The sequence below is a fragment of the Bos javanicus genome, chromosome 9 (genome assembly GCF_032452875.1).
Source record: "Bos javanicus breed banteng chromosome 9, ARS-OSU_banteng_1.0, whole genome shotgun sequence".
In the NCBI taxonomy this organism is placed as follows: domain Eukaryota; kingdom Metazoa; phylum Chordata; class Mammalia; order Artiodactyla; family Bovidae; genus Bos; species Bos javanicus.
This window is the reverse complement of record NC_083876.1, coordinates 27,729,974-27,745,196: the sequence shown is the minus strand read 5'-3', so window position 1 is coordinate 27,745,196 and position 15,223 is coordinate 27,729,974. Positions and strand designations below refer to the sequence as shown.

General features: G+C 35.2%; 1 protein-coding gene across 50 annotated transcripts in view; it reads right to left on the bottom strand.

Annotated features, from left to right (window-relative positions):
- Positions 1–13,187, bottom strand: part of TRDN (triadin) — a 415,136-nt gene extending 401,949 nt beyond the window's left edge. For 10 of the 50 annotated variants that reach the window (XM_061427409.1, XM_061427416.1, XM_061427425.1 and 7 more), the window contains exon 1: positions 12,887–13,182. In XM_061427409.1, coding sequence (XP_061283393.1) covers positions 12,887–12,908 — 22 coding nt within the window. In that variant the 5' untranslated portion in view covers positions 12,909–13,182. Of the gene's footprint in view, positions 1–12,886 lie in introns of all 50 variants that reach the window. The other 40 variants (XM_061427422.1, XM_061427412.1, XM_061427423.1 and 37 more) reach the window with 7 other exon arrangements.
- Positions 13,188–15,223: the final 2,036 nt, after the last annotated feature.

The window sequence follows — 15,223 nt, the reverse complement described above, 5'->3', positions numbered from 1 at the left end:
TCAGCAGTGCCAGAGAGATCAACATGTAGAACTTGGCGAGGGTGAGTGGTCATCAGACAGATGTTTTCTACAAAGCATAAAAGAAAATAGGAACTCTTTTTTGCTTTTACTAGCCTAGCTCCAAGCACAGTGATTGGCAAAAAGGATGCATGATATTTAATAAATATTTACTAAATAATCTATTTTTATGTCAGGTCTAAATGTTAGTTCTTGAGTTGTTACTTATATAGTCAGATACATTGGGGATTTTTCTTTTTTTTAATTTTATTGAAGAATAGCTGAATTACAATGTTGTGTTAATTACTACTATGCAACAAAGTGACTCAGTTATACAAATATTCTTTTTCATATTATTTTCCTTTATGACTTACCACAGCATATTAAATATGGTTTCCTATGCTAAACAGTAGGATCTTGCTGTTTATCCATTCTACACATACCAGTTTGCATCTGCTAATCCCAGACTCCCAATTCTCAGCTCTCTCCCAGCTCTGCCCCCCTTGACAACCACCAGTCTACTCTTAATGTACATGATTCTATTTCATAGATTCATTTGTGCCATCTTTTTAATTCTACATATAAGTGATAGCATATGATACTTATCTTTCTCTTTCTGATTTACTTTACTGAGTATCATCATTTGTAGTGGGATCCATGTTGCTGCAAATGGCATTATTTCATTATTTTTCATGGCTGAATAGTATTCCACTATATATGTATACCACATCTTCGGGAGATTACTTCTTTATATCTGAGAAGTCCTTATATTCTACTTATTCTCTCCCTGGTCCTCCATATACCCATCTTAGACTAGGTTTATTTCTTCTGAAAAACAAGCTGGCACACTTCTAGTAGATGTCCATTGAGGTCATCTTTCTCCATGTTTTTTCAAGTAGCTAATAATTGAATTTAATAAGCTAAATGATAATCTACACAGTATTCAATTTGAGTGAACAAATTGTCTCCTTCATGCCTAATACACCTTTTTATCACACAGTATAATGCCATGGAATGATATGCATTGAGAGTAAAACCATAGAATAATAAAACTAAAAAAAGATAAATGATTGCAGCAATATTGCACATAATGGCCCTCAGTTTTTAAAAAGTCCACAGGATAAGCAAATTATAACATTCATACAGTGAAATACTGGGCAGCAAGACATAAAATACAGCTACATACAGGCTTCCCAGGTAGCACTAGTGGTAAAGAACCCGCCTGCCAATGCAGGGAACGTCAAGAGATATGGGTTTGATCTCTGGGTCAGGAAGATTCCCCAAGAGGAGGGCACGGCAACCCACTCCAATATTCTTGCCTGAAGAATCCCCACGGACAGAGGAGCCTGTTGGGCTACAGTCCATAGGGTTGCAAAGATTAGAACACGACTGAAGTGACTTAGCATACACACACGCAGAGCCACATACAACAAAACAGAAGAGTAATAAAAACAGTGCTGAATTAACGCAGCAGGAAATAGGATAATATATGCTGTGTGGTTTCATTTATGCAAAGAACAAACATGGCAGAATTAAACTATATGATGTTGAAAGATGTAGCAAGAACCGTTAACGAGTCAGAATAGTTGTTCCTTATGGGGGAAGAGACGGAGAATAGAAGTCTTGATTGGGAAGCAAAGTCAGTGAGAATCAGTCTATTCTTGGGCAGATGGGAATATGTTTCAGAGGTCATGGAAGTGTTGTTTTCTGATTTGGATGTATGTTTTGTGGATCAACTCCACTAATGTTTAGTAAATGTTATGCAAATATATACATGATGTATGCAGCTTTCTGTGTTTATATTTTTAAAAAGTATTTTAAAGAAAAAATTTAAAACTTTTTAAAATCTGAAATGTCTCATGTTATTTCTTTTAACACTGAAATGATGAGATGGCTGGTCTTTTGAAAATCAATTGGACAGTATCATTCACAAATTTCCACAGCTATCTAATTATTAGGTCACCTGTAGACACTGTTCTTGTGCATTTTGGCTTCTAGATAAGTCTTATATAACAACATAATTTTAAGTGAGTCTCTACATGATTAGAAAACACACTTGACCTTTTGGTAGTGTAGCAAATGATTTAAAAAAAAAACAACAACAACACTGGAAGTCCCTAAGTCGACTCCAAATTTAATATGCCATAATGTAGGGTGACTCTCAGGTAAAGAAATTTAATCCATCCTCAAGTTTATAATTTAACTTGTAAAACTATATGAGGCAATTTTGCAAAGTACTGACTTTCAGTTTACCCATCAGGGCTGCTTCCACCTGTGCCTTTCCTCAAATTATGCTGTCACTTCTCAGTTCATTAGCCCAAGGACACAGAAAACAAGCCATCACCTTTCACTGATTTTTCTCAAGGGGGAATTGTGTTATTTCATTTAGCTTGTGAATCTCTTTGACCCTTAAAATTATCATGTTTTAAGGAATTAACACTTTCTAAAAATTATCGTGCTTTTTCTCTTTCTACTATAGAATTAAAAATAGCAAATCAAGACAACCAGACATAGATTTTTTTCAGTAAGAATTTCATTCTATCCCAGTTCAGTCCAGTTCAGTTGCTCAGTTGTGTATGATTCTTTGCAACCCCACGGACTGCAGCACGCCAGGCTTCCCTGTCCATCATCAACTCCCAGAGCTTCCTCAAACTCATGTCCATTGAGCCACTGATTTTCATCCAACCATCTCAACCTCTGTTGTCCCCTTCTCCTCCTGCCTTCAATCTTTCCCAGCATCAGGGTCGTTTCTAAATAACTTTCTAATCATTGAACCAGATGGCTATCTTTAATATAATAGCTCTTAGTTGGTAACTGACTAAAGACTATTAACAAAACCTTCCTACCAGTCCAAATCTTCTATATTGACCTAAAGAATCCTCTGTATAAAACTGGAAGATAATTAAGCCAGGGATTTCTCATAATTGAGTACTTTGATGCTAGCTCCTTCACAATTATTTGGATCTTTGCTCACTTCTGTCTTAGATTCTTGGTTGTTAACTGGGTTGTGGTTTAGCACCGCTTTGGAAAATGTTTGGGATTGTATGTGCAGTCAAAATCATAGTACAGACAAATATGCTAATTGTCCTGCAATGTCTGGGAAAGACTTTTCTGCCCCAAATGTCAGTAGAGTACGTCTTCTCCAGCTTTGATTCCCCAACTTAGAACACGAAGACAAGATATTAACTTAAAATATTTTGAATAATTGTTTGTTAAATAAATTAACTTGAAACTTTTAGCATCAAGGGATGTTGGTGAAAAACTTAGTTATTTGCTTTTCTTTTATGTTGTTATCCTTTTATTAGAAAGATATTTCAAGTTTTAAGTTAAATTCTACTCCTTTTGAACAGTCCCTGGTCAACCAAGTCCGTCTATTGTCCTGCTTCTCAGTTTTCCCTGATCATCATCTCTCATAACCCTAATTTGTTTATTTGTTACATATTAATTTATTTTCTAGTTCTTTCATATATGTAAACTTTGTCTTACATTTGAGTGACAAGAAACCAAAAAATCTATCTCACAATTTTTTTTTTTAATTTATAATTTTATCTGTACTTTTACTTTAGCTACCTTAGAATTTCTAAACTTGTACCATATGGTTATCTATACAACTATCTCATCTTTCTTTGAATGCTAGATTAATATATATTTCACATTTCATCCTCAAGCTGAATGAAGTTATTGGAAAAACCAAATACTCAAAATATAAACAAGTAAGTACTTACTATGTAAATGAATATCTTTGGGATGTCAGAAGTTTTGCCCCTCTGCATCCACAAGTGAATTACTGAGTGATGGAACAAAGATAAAATGTTCTGTCCCAAAACACCTGGGTACTGCCAGCCTGTGTCACTCAAAGATAGGGACCCCTTCTAGAGTCATTCTAAGCAAGACCTACAAGACATTTCAAATCTAGAGAGTCTGAACAGAAATTCAATAATTAAATCTATCTACTTAATTCAAGAGATAACTGGCAACTTTAAAAACTATTTTTTTGTAATATAACTCTTCCAATTACTATGAACAAAGTCTCCAGAGGGTTCTGTTAACTTATTGCTTTAATCTAATCATAGCTAGATTAAAGATTCCTGTTTACATATACTAAACCTTAGACTAAGGATCATGTCCCTTTATCTTTGTCTTGAAAAAGGCCTTTCCCTAGCACCTTTAAAACTTCTTGCTTTGCTTCACTGTTTAATTCATTGCCTTCATAGGACTCCTTGAGAAGACCACTGGCATACAACACTAGTTCTCACAGTACTTAGCACAACACTGGCCATATAATTAATTTTTATAGCTTATTTTTCACTATTAATCTGAAGAAACTTATTCAGTGAGTACCTGTTTGACAGTATTATCTCATTATTTTTTCATGAATTAGAAATAGTGCTCCATAAATACTCAAAGTAGAGTACTTTAGGATCAAAAGCAGCAGTGGAGATATGGTGTAAGAACACTTAAATAGGAGGGAAAAACCAGGGATCAAAACAGTTTAAAATAAATCAGGCACGTGAGACATCCAACCTTTTCAATAATACAGCAATAGGATATCTTAACAAAAATACAGGGTTTTTACCAAATTTCTAAGCCAGATACCTCTGTACCTTGGTTATCCTAGGGTTTCTTCAAACAGACCACTAATTCTCACCTACCACCCATTCTTTTTTCTTCATCTCTACATTGATCAAACTCACTCTTGATCCCCTTACCCCTTGGCCAGTCACAAGGTGGCCACCTTCACAAAAACAGTGCATGCAATGCAACTGATCAATCAAGAACAGAACATTCATTCTGAAGTTATTTTCAGCAAATTTTGATCTGTGCTCACTAATCATAAGATACATGAACAACAGCATGACTTGGTTCAACCAAACTGAACACTCATCATTCATAAATCCCAACTGAAGTCATATGTAATCTGTCCAAACTAGTTTTCTCTTTCCTGCTTGTTCTTAAATCTACTGCATTAGAGCCAGGGACCTTGTGTTATTCTTCTTCACATCCCTATTGTCTGGCATTCAGCCTGATGCATAATATGTGCTAAAATATCAACTACAACTGACCTTTTGACTTGACCTGCTGCTTTATAAATACACTTGTGGGTTGGTAATTAATACCATAGATTGTAAATTTTTACTACATTTTGAATGAATGTATTTTGTTTTTCTCTAAATGCAACACCTAATACTTCTGCAGATTTAAATTCACAAGCTTGAAGTTTTACCATCTTAATGGTAACTTATAGATTTTATAGTGCACTGTTTTTCCCCAGGCAATTATACTAAGTTAAATAAGAATACCCACAGAAGAAAATAATACTCTAGCACTGAATGTCTAAGAGTAGCATATAATATTTGCCATTTTTGTCTTGACATTGTATCAAATGTCTCCCATAAACAGAAAATTCTTTTAATCACATGATGATTTTATTTTAAAAAGCAAAAATAAAATTTCCAGGGAAACCTAGCTAAAAATGTATTTTGAAAGTTATATAAGTAAGTGGAAACTGATTCTTTCCCATCCACAAGCTCACCAATGCCCTTGAACAAAGTTTTAAATATTAAGAGCTCTTTCCTTGTTTAGTTTTTCTCAACATTTCAGGAACCTGTGTCACGGAAAGGAGAATGATATAATAAATGAGTAGCAAGGATAAAACTGCTCTACCACAGTGAATCTACCATAGTGAGTTCTAGCCTTATGCCATCTAAAAAAAAAGTTTCCCCTTTAGGTTACAAGACTGTATCTTTAACTTGTTTAAGGAAAAACCAGGTGCCCCAGCCTCTGCCATAGAAACTAAGTTAGAAAATATCTGAATGATATATATTTAAATGCAATATTTAAATACTTTGTGAGACAGACTCTGAGGTTTATGAGGAAACAGTTCATTTACATACCAAAGGATCTCTCAAAATTGTAAATTCCTTGTGCCTTTGACAGCTTGACTTGGGGCATGGAGATGTGGAGATGTTTGATGTTTAGAGAGCATATCTTGTACAGAGAGAAGCAGGACTTCATTCATTACACATTTGCCAAGGATATTCTTTTTAACTTCCTTTGAAGATGGAAAATACTATCTTTTTGGACCAGGAAGTTCATCTATCTCTGCATAACCCTCACTTGGGGCAATACGTGTTTATGTGACATTCAAATAAGCACGTCCTATCAGACATTATGCATGGTACTCACATTATCAAGAGAAAATGGAAAATAGGGAGAGCAAAAAACTTTGACAGATCTTCTTAGAACTTTAAGTTGAACAGAACCCAAACTCCATAAACTTAGAATTACTGTATAATGTTAATGCATAGTTACCAGATGAAGCTTTCCCCCCTAATTTGCTCTTTTTAAATGTGTTACTTTAAATAATACGCATTTTAAAAAATATATTAAGCATGTCCCCAAAGGGTTTTTTTTTAATCTGAAGGAAGAAAAGAAAATAATAAAACTTTAAATTCTATAACTATAAAACTAAAAGCTTGGCTGGAATATCTAAACCATCTATGTATTCTCTTTCATATTGATATATTCAACCCAAAGGTCAATGTAGATGATTTTAAAATTGCTTAGTCACACTGCTTTAAGTTTCTTTCATATTAAATATTGTTAACTGATTAAAAATTAATATAAACAGCATTGGAGACTTTAACTCTCTAAGGATTCCTAAGCTTTTAGAATAATAGCTAGAATAGCCTCAATTCACTTTTGCATTGTAAAAGTAGCATGATTTTTAAATTATAGTCACAATGATGAGCAAAAGTAAATAGGAAAAATTAAGAAGCATTTAAGCTGACAAAGAGGATATTTTTCCATGAGTACTGTGAGCTTGCGGGCAGGGGAGAAGAGTCAGTATCATAAATAAAAACACAAGCCACAAAGAAAAGCTTCTTAATGAAACCCAACTAGGGCTGACACTACAGAGATGTGTTCTCTGTGTACTTTCACTACCAATTTTACAGATTCTTGTAGCTACAACTGAAAAAAGTATAATTCTCCAATGAGCACAATCTTGTAAAAAGTTGGAAAATTTCCTCTGGTCATATTAGTCACTACTAACCAAGGTTAACTAACCAGGTATGGCGCCTCCCCATCCTCCCAGACCACCTAAGGTTAAGTAGTGGACCTAGGGCTTAAACAGCATTTCTGACTTGAAACTCCACACACTTCCTACTCTATCACACTGCCTTTAATGTTTTAATGATGCCCTCCCTCAGCTCTGTACTGCTTTTCTCTCTGGTTTTTTACTGAACTGTTAATATATAGGCCACTGTTTTTCACACTCTGCTTTTCTTCTCTTTTCTAAATACAATTTGAACAGTAGATAGAGATATTTAGTCAGACTGATGAGGTCTTTGTGATATCTGCCTTTCAGAATGTCTGTAATATTTAAAAGATATAGCCACACAAGACTTTGACATTCCCTGACAATAAATATGATGTTCCTGACCATCGTATTTTTAGGACTATTTTTTCTTGCATCATATTGATCCTGGCTTTTAATCTCTTCTCAGGTTTTCACGTGGACCATCTCAAAAATGATCTGTGGCTAACTAAAGTCTCTCATTAATGTCACTAATAATACCAAGAAATGTTATGAAACTAAGCAAAAGATTTCCATATTATAACAAACATTTCTGAAAATCATTATTTCCTGGTATGTTGTTATAAATATAAAGGAGATCTCTGGACACTTCTCTCTAATATGAGCAGTTTTGGTTTCCATTTCAATACCTACAGGTTGTTCAATTAGAGAGTGATTTGCACTTATGAATAAATTTGGTGGCCAAGAGAGTCACTGACCTTATATTTACTAAAAACATTTGTTTTCTTAAATTTATTTACTAAAAACGTCAGCTCTTTTGTTTCTAATTCTTTATTGTAGAGAAGCTTGAATATTTATAAAAGTAGACAGAATATTATAACGAAACCCTATGTACCCTTCATCAGTCCCAGTGTAATTAATTCATGGCCAATCCCTACCACACTAACAACTCATCTATTTTCTTCTCTGGCATATTATGTAGAAACAAATTTGAAATATTATGTCATCTCATCCATATTTGAGAATGTGTATCTTGTAGGGAGTCAAACATGACTTGGAGACTGAATAACAACAATCTCCAAATAATATGTAGTTTGAAAACATAACCACAATATTATTAATCCCACCATAAATGTGATGATTTATTAGTATTATCTAAAATGCAGCATCTATCAAATGTCCAATTATTTCATAGATTTTTTTAAGTTTGTTTGAATCATGATCTAATAATCGTGATCTACACTTTGTGATGTGATGCTCTGTTTTTACATTTTTTTCAATCTATAGGCTTCCTTGGTATCTCTTTATGGTCCTAGTAACTTACTTGAAGGTTATTTGTGGTGTAGAGGTTACCACAGCCTGGGTTGTGCTGACTGCATAATATGATGCTGTTTGTAACATACTCCTTATTCTTTTATTTCTTGAAAATTCAAGGTTGTATTATTTTTCTTTCATTGGTTTTCTTTTCTATTTTTCTTTTGCTTTTTTCCCCCCTGTTTTTAGTAGGAAGAGTCAGTTCTAGATATCGTTTTAATGGTTGGTTATGTTTTGCCTTATATTTCACCAACAATTTCCGTTTTTGTGGCTTCCAGACTTTTTTATCCATGGGTCTTTGCAGTGCCCTCTAGTGCTACAAAATGAAAAAAATCTAACCTTCAATTAAAGGATCTAAGAACAGTTCTTTTTATTTCACTGTACCTCTTACCATCACGGTCCTCCTCTTCTGCGTGTACTGCCTTGTCAATGACAATTTTAAAATGTGTTCCTGGAGCTAAAAATGATATTCTGTAGGTGGCGCATTGCTTTTCTTGATCAGGAGAACATAACCCAGAACAGATTAAGCTTTGAACCTAGTGCTTCCTCTTCCTCCTTTCCCACACCCAAGTCATCTCCCCTTAGGTCTCCTTTCCCGCCCAGGAGTCATCTCCACTCCTGGGTTTGGCGAGATAAACATAGACATGATGTAGGTTGCATCTTCTCCTCTTAATTCCACCATCTGTTACTCTGGATAATATAACTTGTGTGCGTAGTTGTTAAACATTCTGGCTGTGAAATTTTTTTTTTTTTTTTTTGAGCTCATCAATGGGTAATCTTGTGTTAAATCAGTGCAGCACATAAAATACATGGCCATTTTTGCTTTAAATTTGGATCATCAAATCCTCTCAAATGTTTGTTACAGAGCAGTAAAATGTGGTTCAACTAATAGTAAGGGAAGAATTCCATACATAGTACAAAAACCCTTCTGAACCCTGAAGCTGTATGAAGTTCAGAAGTTGAGAGTCTGACAAAAACTTGAAAAAAAGAGAATTTCCTGTAACTAACTCTTCTAGCAAATGCTAATTTAATTGTATATAGGATGTCTACCAAGTTGAATTTATTGCACAAAATTTATATTTTCCTACATTTTTAGGGTACTTGGACCCAGAGATTCAATTATATGAATATTATCATAAAACATAATTTGACATTTATTAGCTAACTGGAAAATTGAAAACATTACATACTTTACTTTTTTAAAAGTCTTCATCATTTCAACACAGTCATTAAGAATTAACTAAATTTTACTTTGTTATCAAAACTACTCAAAAATTCTTTTTACCTTTTGAGTGATACATACTGTCATGTAGATGCTGAAATTACTAGTTGAAAGTTCTTATGAACCTCAGAAGGCAGAGCTAACTTTGGCACTTGTCTAGGAATAACTGGGCCTCTGGAAAGAAGGTACAAGGCTATTTATAATTCTAAATCTTAGTGCTGTTTGGAGTCTGGAGCTATACCTAACCAAAGTAGCGGGGCTCAAACCAGAACAGGGGTCTAGTACAGGTTCCTCTTAACCTCTAAATTAACATCAGGCTAAGTATTAGTCTCACATAACAAAAGGAAGTATTCAACATGACTCTGGAGTCAGAGGTCTGGGTGTGAGTCCTAGCTACACTGTATATAGCTGTGTGAATTTAGGCAAATTTCTAACCTCTCTAAATCTTAGCTTCCCATGCTATAAATAGCAATGATAAAAGTATCTATCTCATTTTGCTGTCCTGAGGTTTAAATGCTCATATTACAAGCTTAATATCTGACAAATAACATCTTTTGGATAAGTGAGTTGTTATTATCATTATTTTTATTAATTTATAATAGCTAGAATCAAATATATTGTTTCCCTAACGTCCTTTGAGGTTCAAATTTGTTCTAATTTTAGTTCTACTCTATTGCTCTGTACCTGAAATACAATTCCATATCTAAAATTACTTCCTTTCTTCTGTCAGTTGAAATAATCCAGTTTAGGACATGCAGTGATGATCTATGTGAGGAACTCAGTAAGGTGCACAGATAAGTCATGCATTATAGCTGAGTAAGTACCACAAAAAACATGAACACTATTCTCAGACCTCCCCCAATTACCAGTGACCACAAGAGAGTCGTATAATATCCATGACCTTCAGTTTTACAAAAACTGAGGCGAGGACAGTGGCCTTAAGCTTTCTAAGGAGCTAATCCAGCTCCGTCTTAAGTGCTGCAAGGTGTTCATTTACTTTGTTATCAGTGGATGGCAAAAATAATCAGTAGATGTCCAAGACTACTAATGAAGTGCTTACATTTCAATAATGTGTCCAAAGTGGCGGCAAAAGAACTATAACAGATTAGAGGAAAGACTATTTCAGGTTGATGGAACAACCTGTACCAAGGCTCTGGCACAAAAGTACACCTTTTATAAGACTGAAGGAAGGCTACTGTAGCTGGGGCACAAAAAGTGAGAATCATGAAGACAAAATAAAAGGAGTGTAGTAGAGCAGCAGGCAAGACGCTTTGGATGGCCACAGAGAATGACTGTGCCACTCACCTTAAAAGGTAAGCTCATCTGAGTTGTCAGTCTAATTATCAGTTGAGAAATATGGTTAATAAGGCATTCCAGAAAAGGAAAAAAGTACATAACTAATCCCTGAAGTTGAAATGACAAAGATCCTATGAACAGTTAAAGCCGGAGTATAGGAAATGTCCATCATCTAGGACCTAGATGGTATTTTTATATTTTTAATTCATTATTAATTCAATGATTTTTTACAGGTGACAAGAGGTCTTCTAAGAACCCCTTAAATTCTCCACGGGGAGAAGACAGAAACATAAGTTCTATTTTATAATCAGGAATTTTCCTATAAAAATGTTTATTAATCAAGAGCAAAAGGCCTACAGAGCATAATTCACAGGCCAGTAAAAAATGTTTCAGCCGAGTGCCCCTGAATCAGTTGGCCGTTCACAACCCATACAGAGCAAGGGAAACATATTCACAGGTATTTAACAACTTGTGCAAGGCTAAGTGAGACATTTCTATAGATGGATGTCTTGAAGACAATCTAAAGGTCACATGATGCAGAATATCTAAGGAATACGAAAAAATGCTATTTATATTGAGCTAGCAAATTCTGAACTAAAATTGGTAAAGAGTAAATTTGATACTTCGTAGAGAAATGAAAAAACATGAACTAGATTTAAGGGAGCTGACTTCTAATCTTGGCAATGCTATGGTTTTCAGCAAGTCTCCAAACATTCGAGTTACAGTTTCTCTGTCTGAAAAATGGAGATAATAATGCCAACTTAATTGAGTTGTGTGAGGTACAAATAAGTATATAAAGTCCGGAGCAAAACGCCTGATACATATAAATCTCTCAGTAATTATTTCTATTAATTTGGGGTGCTAGACTAAATTTGTTAGTGGAAGGTGAAAGTAAGACAATTCTCCTTCTAAATACTGACTGCAAGTCTTAAACTCTGTAATCACTCTGTGCCCATACTAATGTCTGCCCAAAGATCTAAAACCACACATTCTCTTTTTCAGTTGTCTGATGGAAAACAAACCAGCTCAGCATTAGACTTGGAAGCTGTGAAGAGCACCACCTGTCTGATTTTTGCTTACAGCTGTCAGAAGCAAATTTTAGACCCACCTCCCGAATTTTTACCCCAGCTAGAACTGGATTGTGTCTGTATTCAAAATGCTTTAGGCTGTTTTAAAGAATCTTTTATATATTTATAATATATATATATTATATATATACATGTATACATATATTTTGCATACATTCTATTTGAGTGAAATGATTGCTATCATGGTTGAATAATAAAGAGGTTCTTTTCAGAATAAGCATTAAAACAGAAAATATTGACTTTCATATAGAATTTATCACATAGAGGTAAAAGACATGAGTATATGAAAAGAATCAGAAGCAAAAGCTTAATTACTTTATTTTTAAAATCATACTGATCTACAGTGATTTTGTGTAATTCCAAACCTTTTCTCTGAATACCCACCCACATATACACATTTTTTAGGTATATAAATCTTATATATGTGGTGTGCATATTTATATACTTGAGTTAGAAAGGATAAACAAATTTAAGATCTCCAAGTTGACATATCATAAAATAAAAATGGTCAAAATCAATTTTCTAAGTTTAAACATTAAGTGCAACATTTTAAGTTCATTGTGGTCTCTAGCCCTGCACCCAAACCTTGTCATTTTTGCTAGGTAAGATATTGGCCCTAACATTACATGACCATAGCTATTTATAGAGGTGTGGGTGATAACTGTTAACTAGTGGGAACTTTGGCATCACAGAGAACAGTTTCCACATGCAAAATTTCACAGAAATCTCTTTTTACTCCCCAACATAGAGACCTGCCAGTTTGGGAGACTTCTCAGCTCCCAAACCCACTTCTCTGATCCCATATAGAATCACTGATCAAGATAACTCTAAAAGCAACATTCTAAGACGGCACATTGACCATCAATGGGACTGTCAATTTCTACCTTTTTTTACCCTGTAGTTGATGTTATTGGAAAATGCTAGCAATACCTTCAGCCGTGATCTCAGTCATGGTGGTTGGAGAAAGAAAAAGGCAGGCAAGAATTCCGGTCAAGTGGCACTTTGCAGAATACTTTAGGACTGGAGAACTCTGATAGGGGGCTCTGTGTGAAAGCGTGAGGTCTCTTCCTTTTCCTGGCTGTTCCTGCTGCTCTTTTGTTGTCCTGTTGAACTTTGTCTCTTCTCTGCAGAGTTCTCCCCCTGGAAACAACCTGAGCCCTTTCCAGGCAGCACTTGTGGCTCAGGCAGAAGTATCAGCTTCAAATAAAAATAGCTTCATCTCCCTAGGACTCTTCAGCACTTTTTTTTTTTTTTTTTTTTGGCACTCTAGATGAACACACACACACACAAACACACACACACACACCAGTTCACTAGTCCCAAAGAGAGACAGGCCAAAAAAAAAAAAAAAAAGGCAAAGGAACCAAAAGTACTGCCTAAGCCCCCGCAGTTTCCCTAAGATAATTACGGATTTGGGGATCTATGTCAGAAAACATAAAATAAAGAGTTGGAAGTAATCTTATCCGTAATAGCTCAGATTTATTCTTAGTGCCCTTAATGCTCAGAACATTCCTCATTCCCTTATTTGGTGTGGGGAGGGTCCTGTAATGTCTACCAGGAGCAAAGGGGAGGGTAATCTTGTCATTTTCTCCAAGTTGTTTCCTTATTGGTCTAAATCCACTTAGCAAAAGCAGTTATTTATATAGCGCTACACTTGAAGTTGCAACCATTAAATCCTGAAGGTTTCTTGTAGGAGATTAAGATTTTCCAAACACTGGCCAATAAGAAATACGTAATGAAAAGTTGTATTGACACTTGAGAACTGATGAATTACTAGATTTTTCATTCTTTTCAATACTTTCATGAAAACAAAATACCTGAATTTATCTATGCAATAAAAGAAAGGAAAGGTGGTATAAAGTTTAGAAGTCCACAGCTCATATTTTAATAAAAGATTTCAACTTTTCTCTACCTCAACTTTAAAAAAAATAAAATATAAAGGATCATAGCAGCCAACAATTAGCCAAATTGGCTGATTAGCATTTCACCTTCCCACTACTAGACAGGTGTTAATGAGCAGAGAAATATTCAATAGCTGGCAGTTAGAAGGAGAAGGAGAATCAAAGGGCATTGATAATCATACACTCTAGCCAATCTGTGAATAATCAGAGGTTGGCTACACTTATCTTTTATTTTATTCTCACATTCAACCTAACGAATGCTTGCGGTTTAAACTCAGCCTTAACTTGTTGCCTTTGGTTGCCAGAACCTCTTGAATTTGCATGGTACTTCAGAGATCAGAAAGCAAAGTCACACATGTTCTTAATATCAGAAGTGCTACAACAGCTGTATCCTTTGCCTCCATGTTGGCAGCTCTGTATTTGTTGCCTTAATTCCTACGAAAGAAAGTGTTCATATACCAGCTGAATAAATGAGTTAGGGAGTAAGCAATCTTAATTCACAAAAGAGGAAATAATTCCAGGTAACACTCATGATTTATACAAAATTCTACATCTAGGGTTAGGCTTGAGGCTTTTGACTTCAAGTCTGATCTTTCTGAAGAGGCAGGACTTATGGCTTACAATACCATTTGCAGGTAAAGGGAGCCACAACAAATTAGGTCTGCCAGTGGATGGAACGGCTCTGCTGGTGGCTCAGTGGTAAAGAAACCACCTGACGGTGCAGGAGACATGGGTTTGATCCCTGGGTTGGGAAGATACCCTGGAGGAGGAAACAGCAACCCACTCCAGTATTCTTGCCTGGGAAATCCCATGGACAGGGGAGCCTGGCAGGCTACAGTCCATGGGGTCACAAAAGAGTCAGACAAGACTTAGTTAGTAAACAACAACAAATTTGTTGTTAGTAAACAACAAAAAAAACAACAAACAAAAATGGACGGGAAGATGCGAACTCCTCCCAGCACTTCCGTAGAACGCTGGGTTAGTGTCTATCTTCTACAGTGGGGAGGAGGTAGCCTAAAAGCAGAGCCCTCCTCACTTTGCCCCCAAAGGCATCTCCATTATCACAATGCTGCTTCTAACTTGAAGAAAGCATTGTGCTTTGAATTTCCATTTGTCAATCACTTTTGTAGTCTTTCACTGTAGTTAACTGATAAAATAGTAATTCCTTATGTAACTCATTAAGAATTTACATTAAAATGTTCAAACAAGACTATAGTGCAAGATCAGTGATTGATGTTACTCTTAAATTCCCTATCACTAATTTCATGTCATACTAGAAACAAAAAGAAGAGTAAAAATACTCTAGCTAAACATGCTTACGGGGTAATAAGTTTTTTTAACCCATTTATTGGAAGAGTTGATGAAT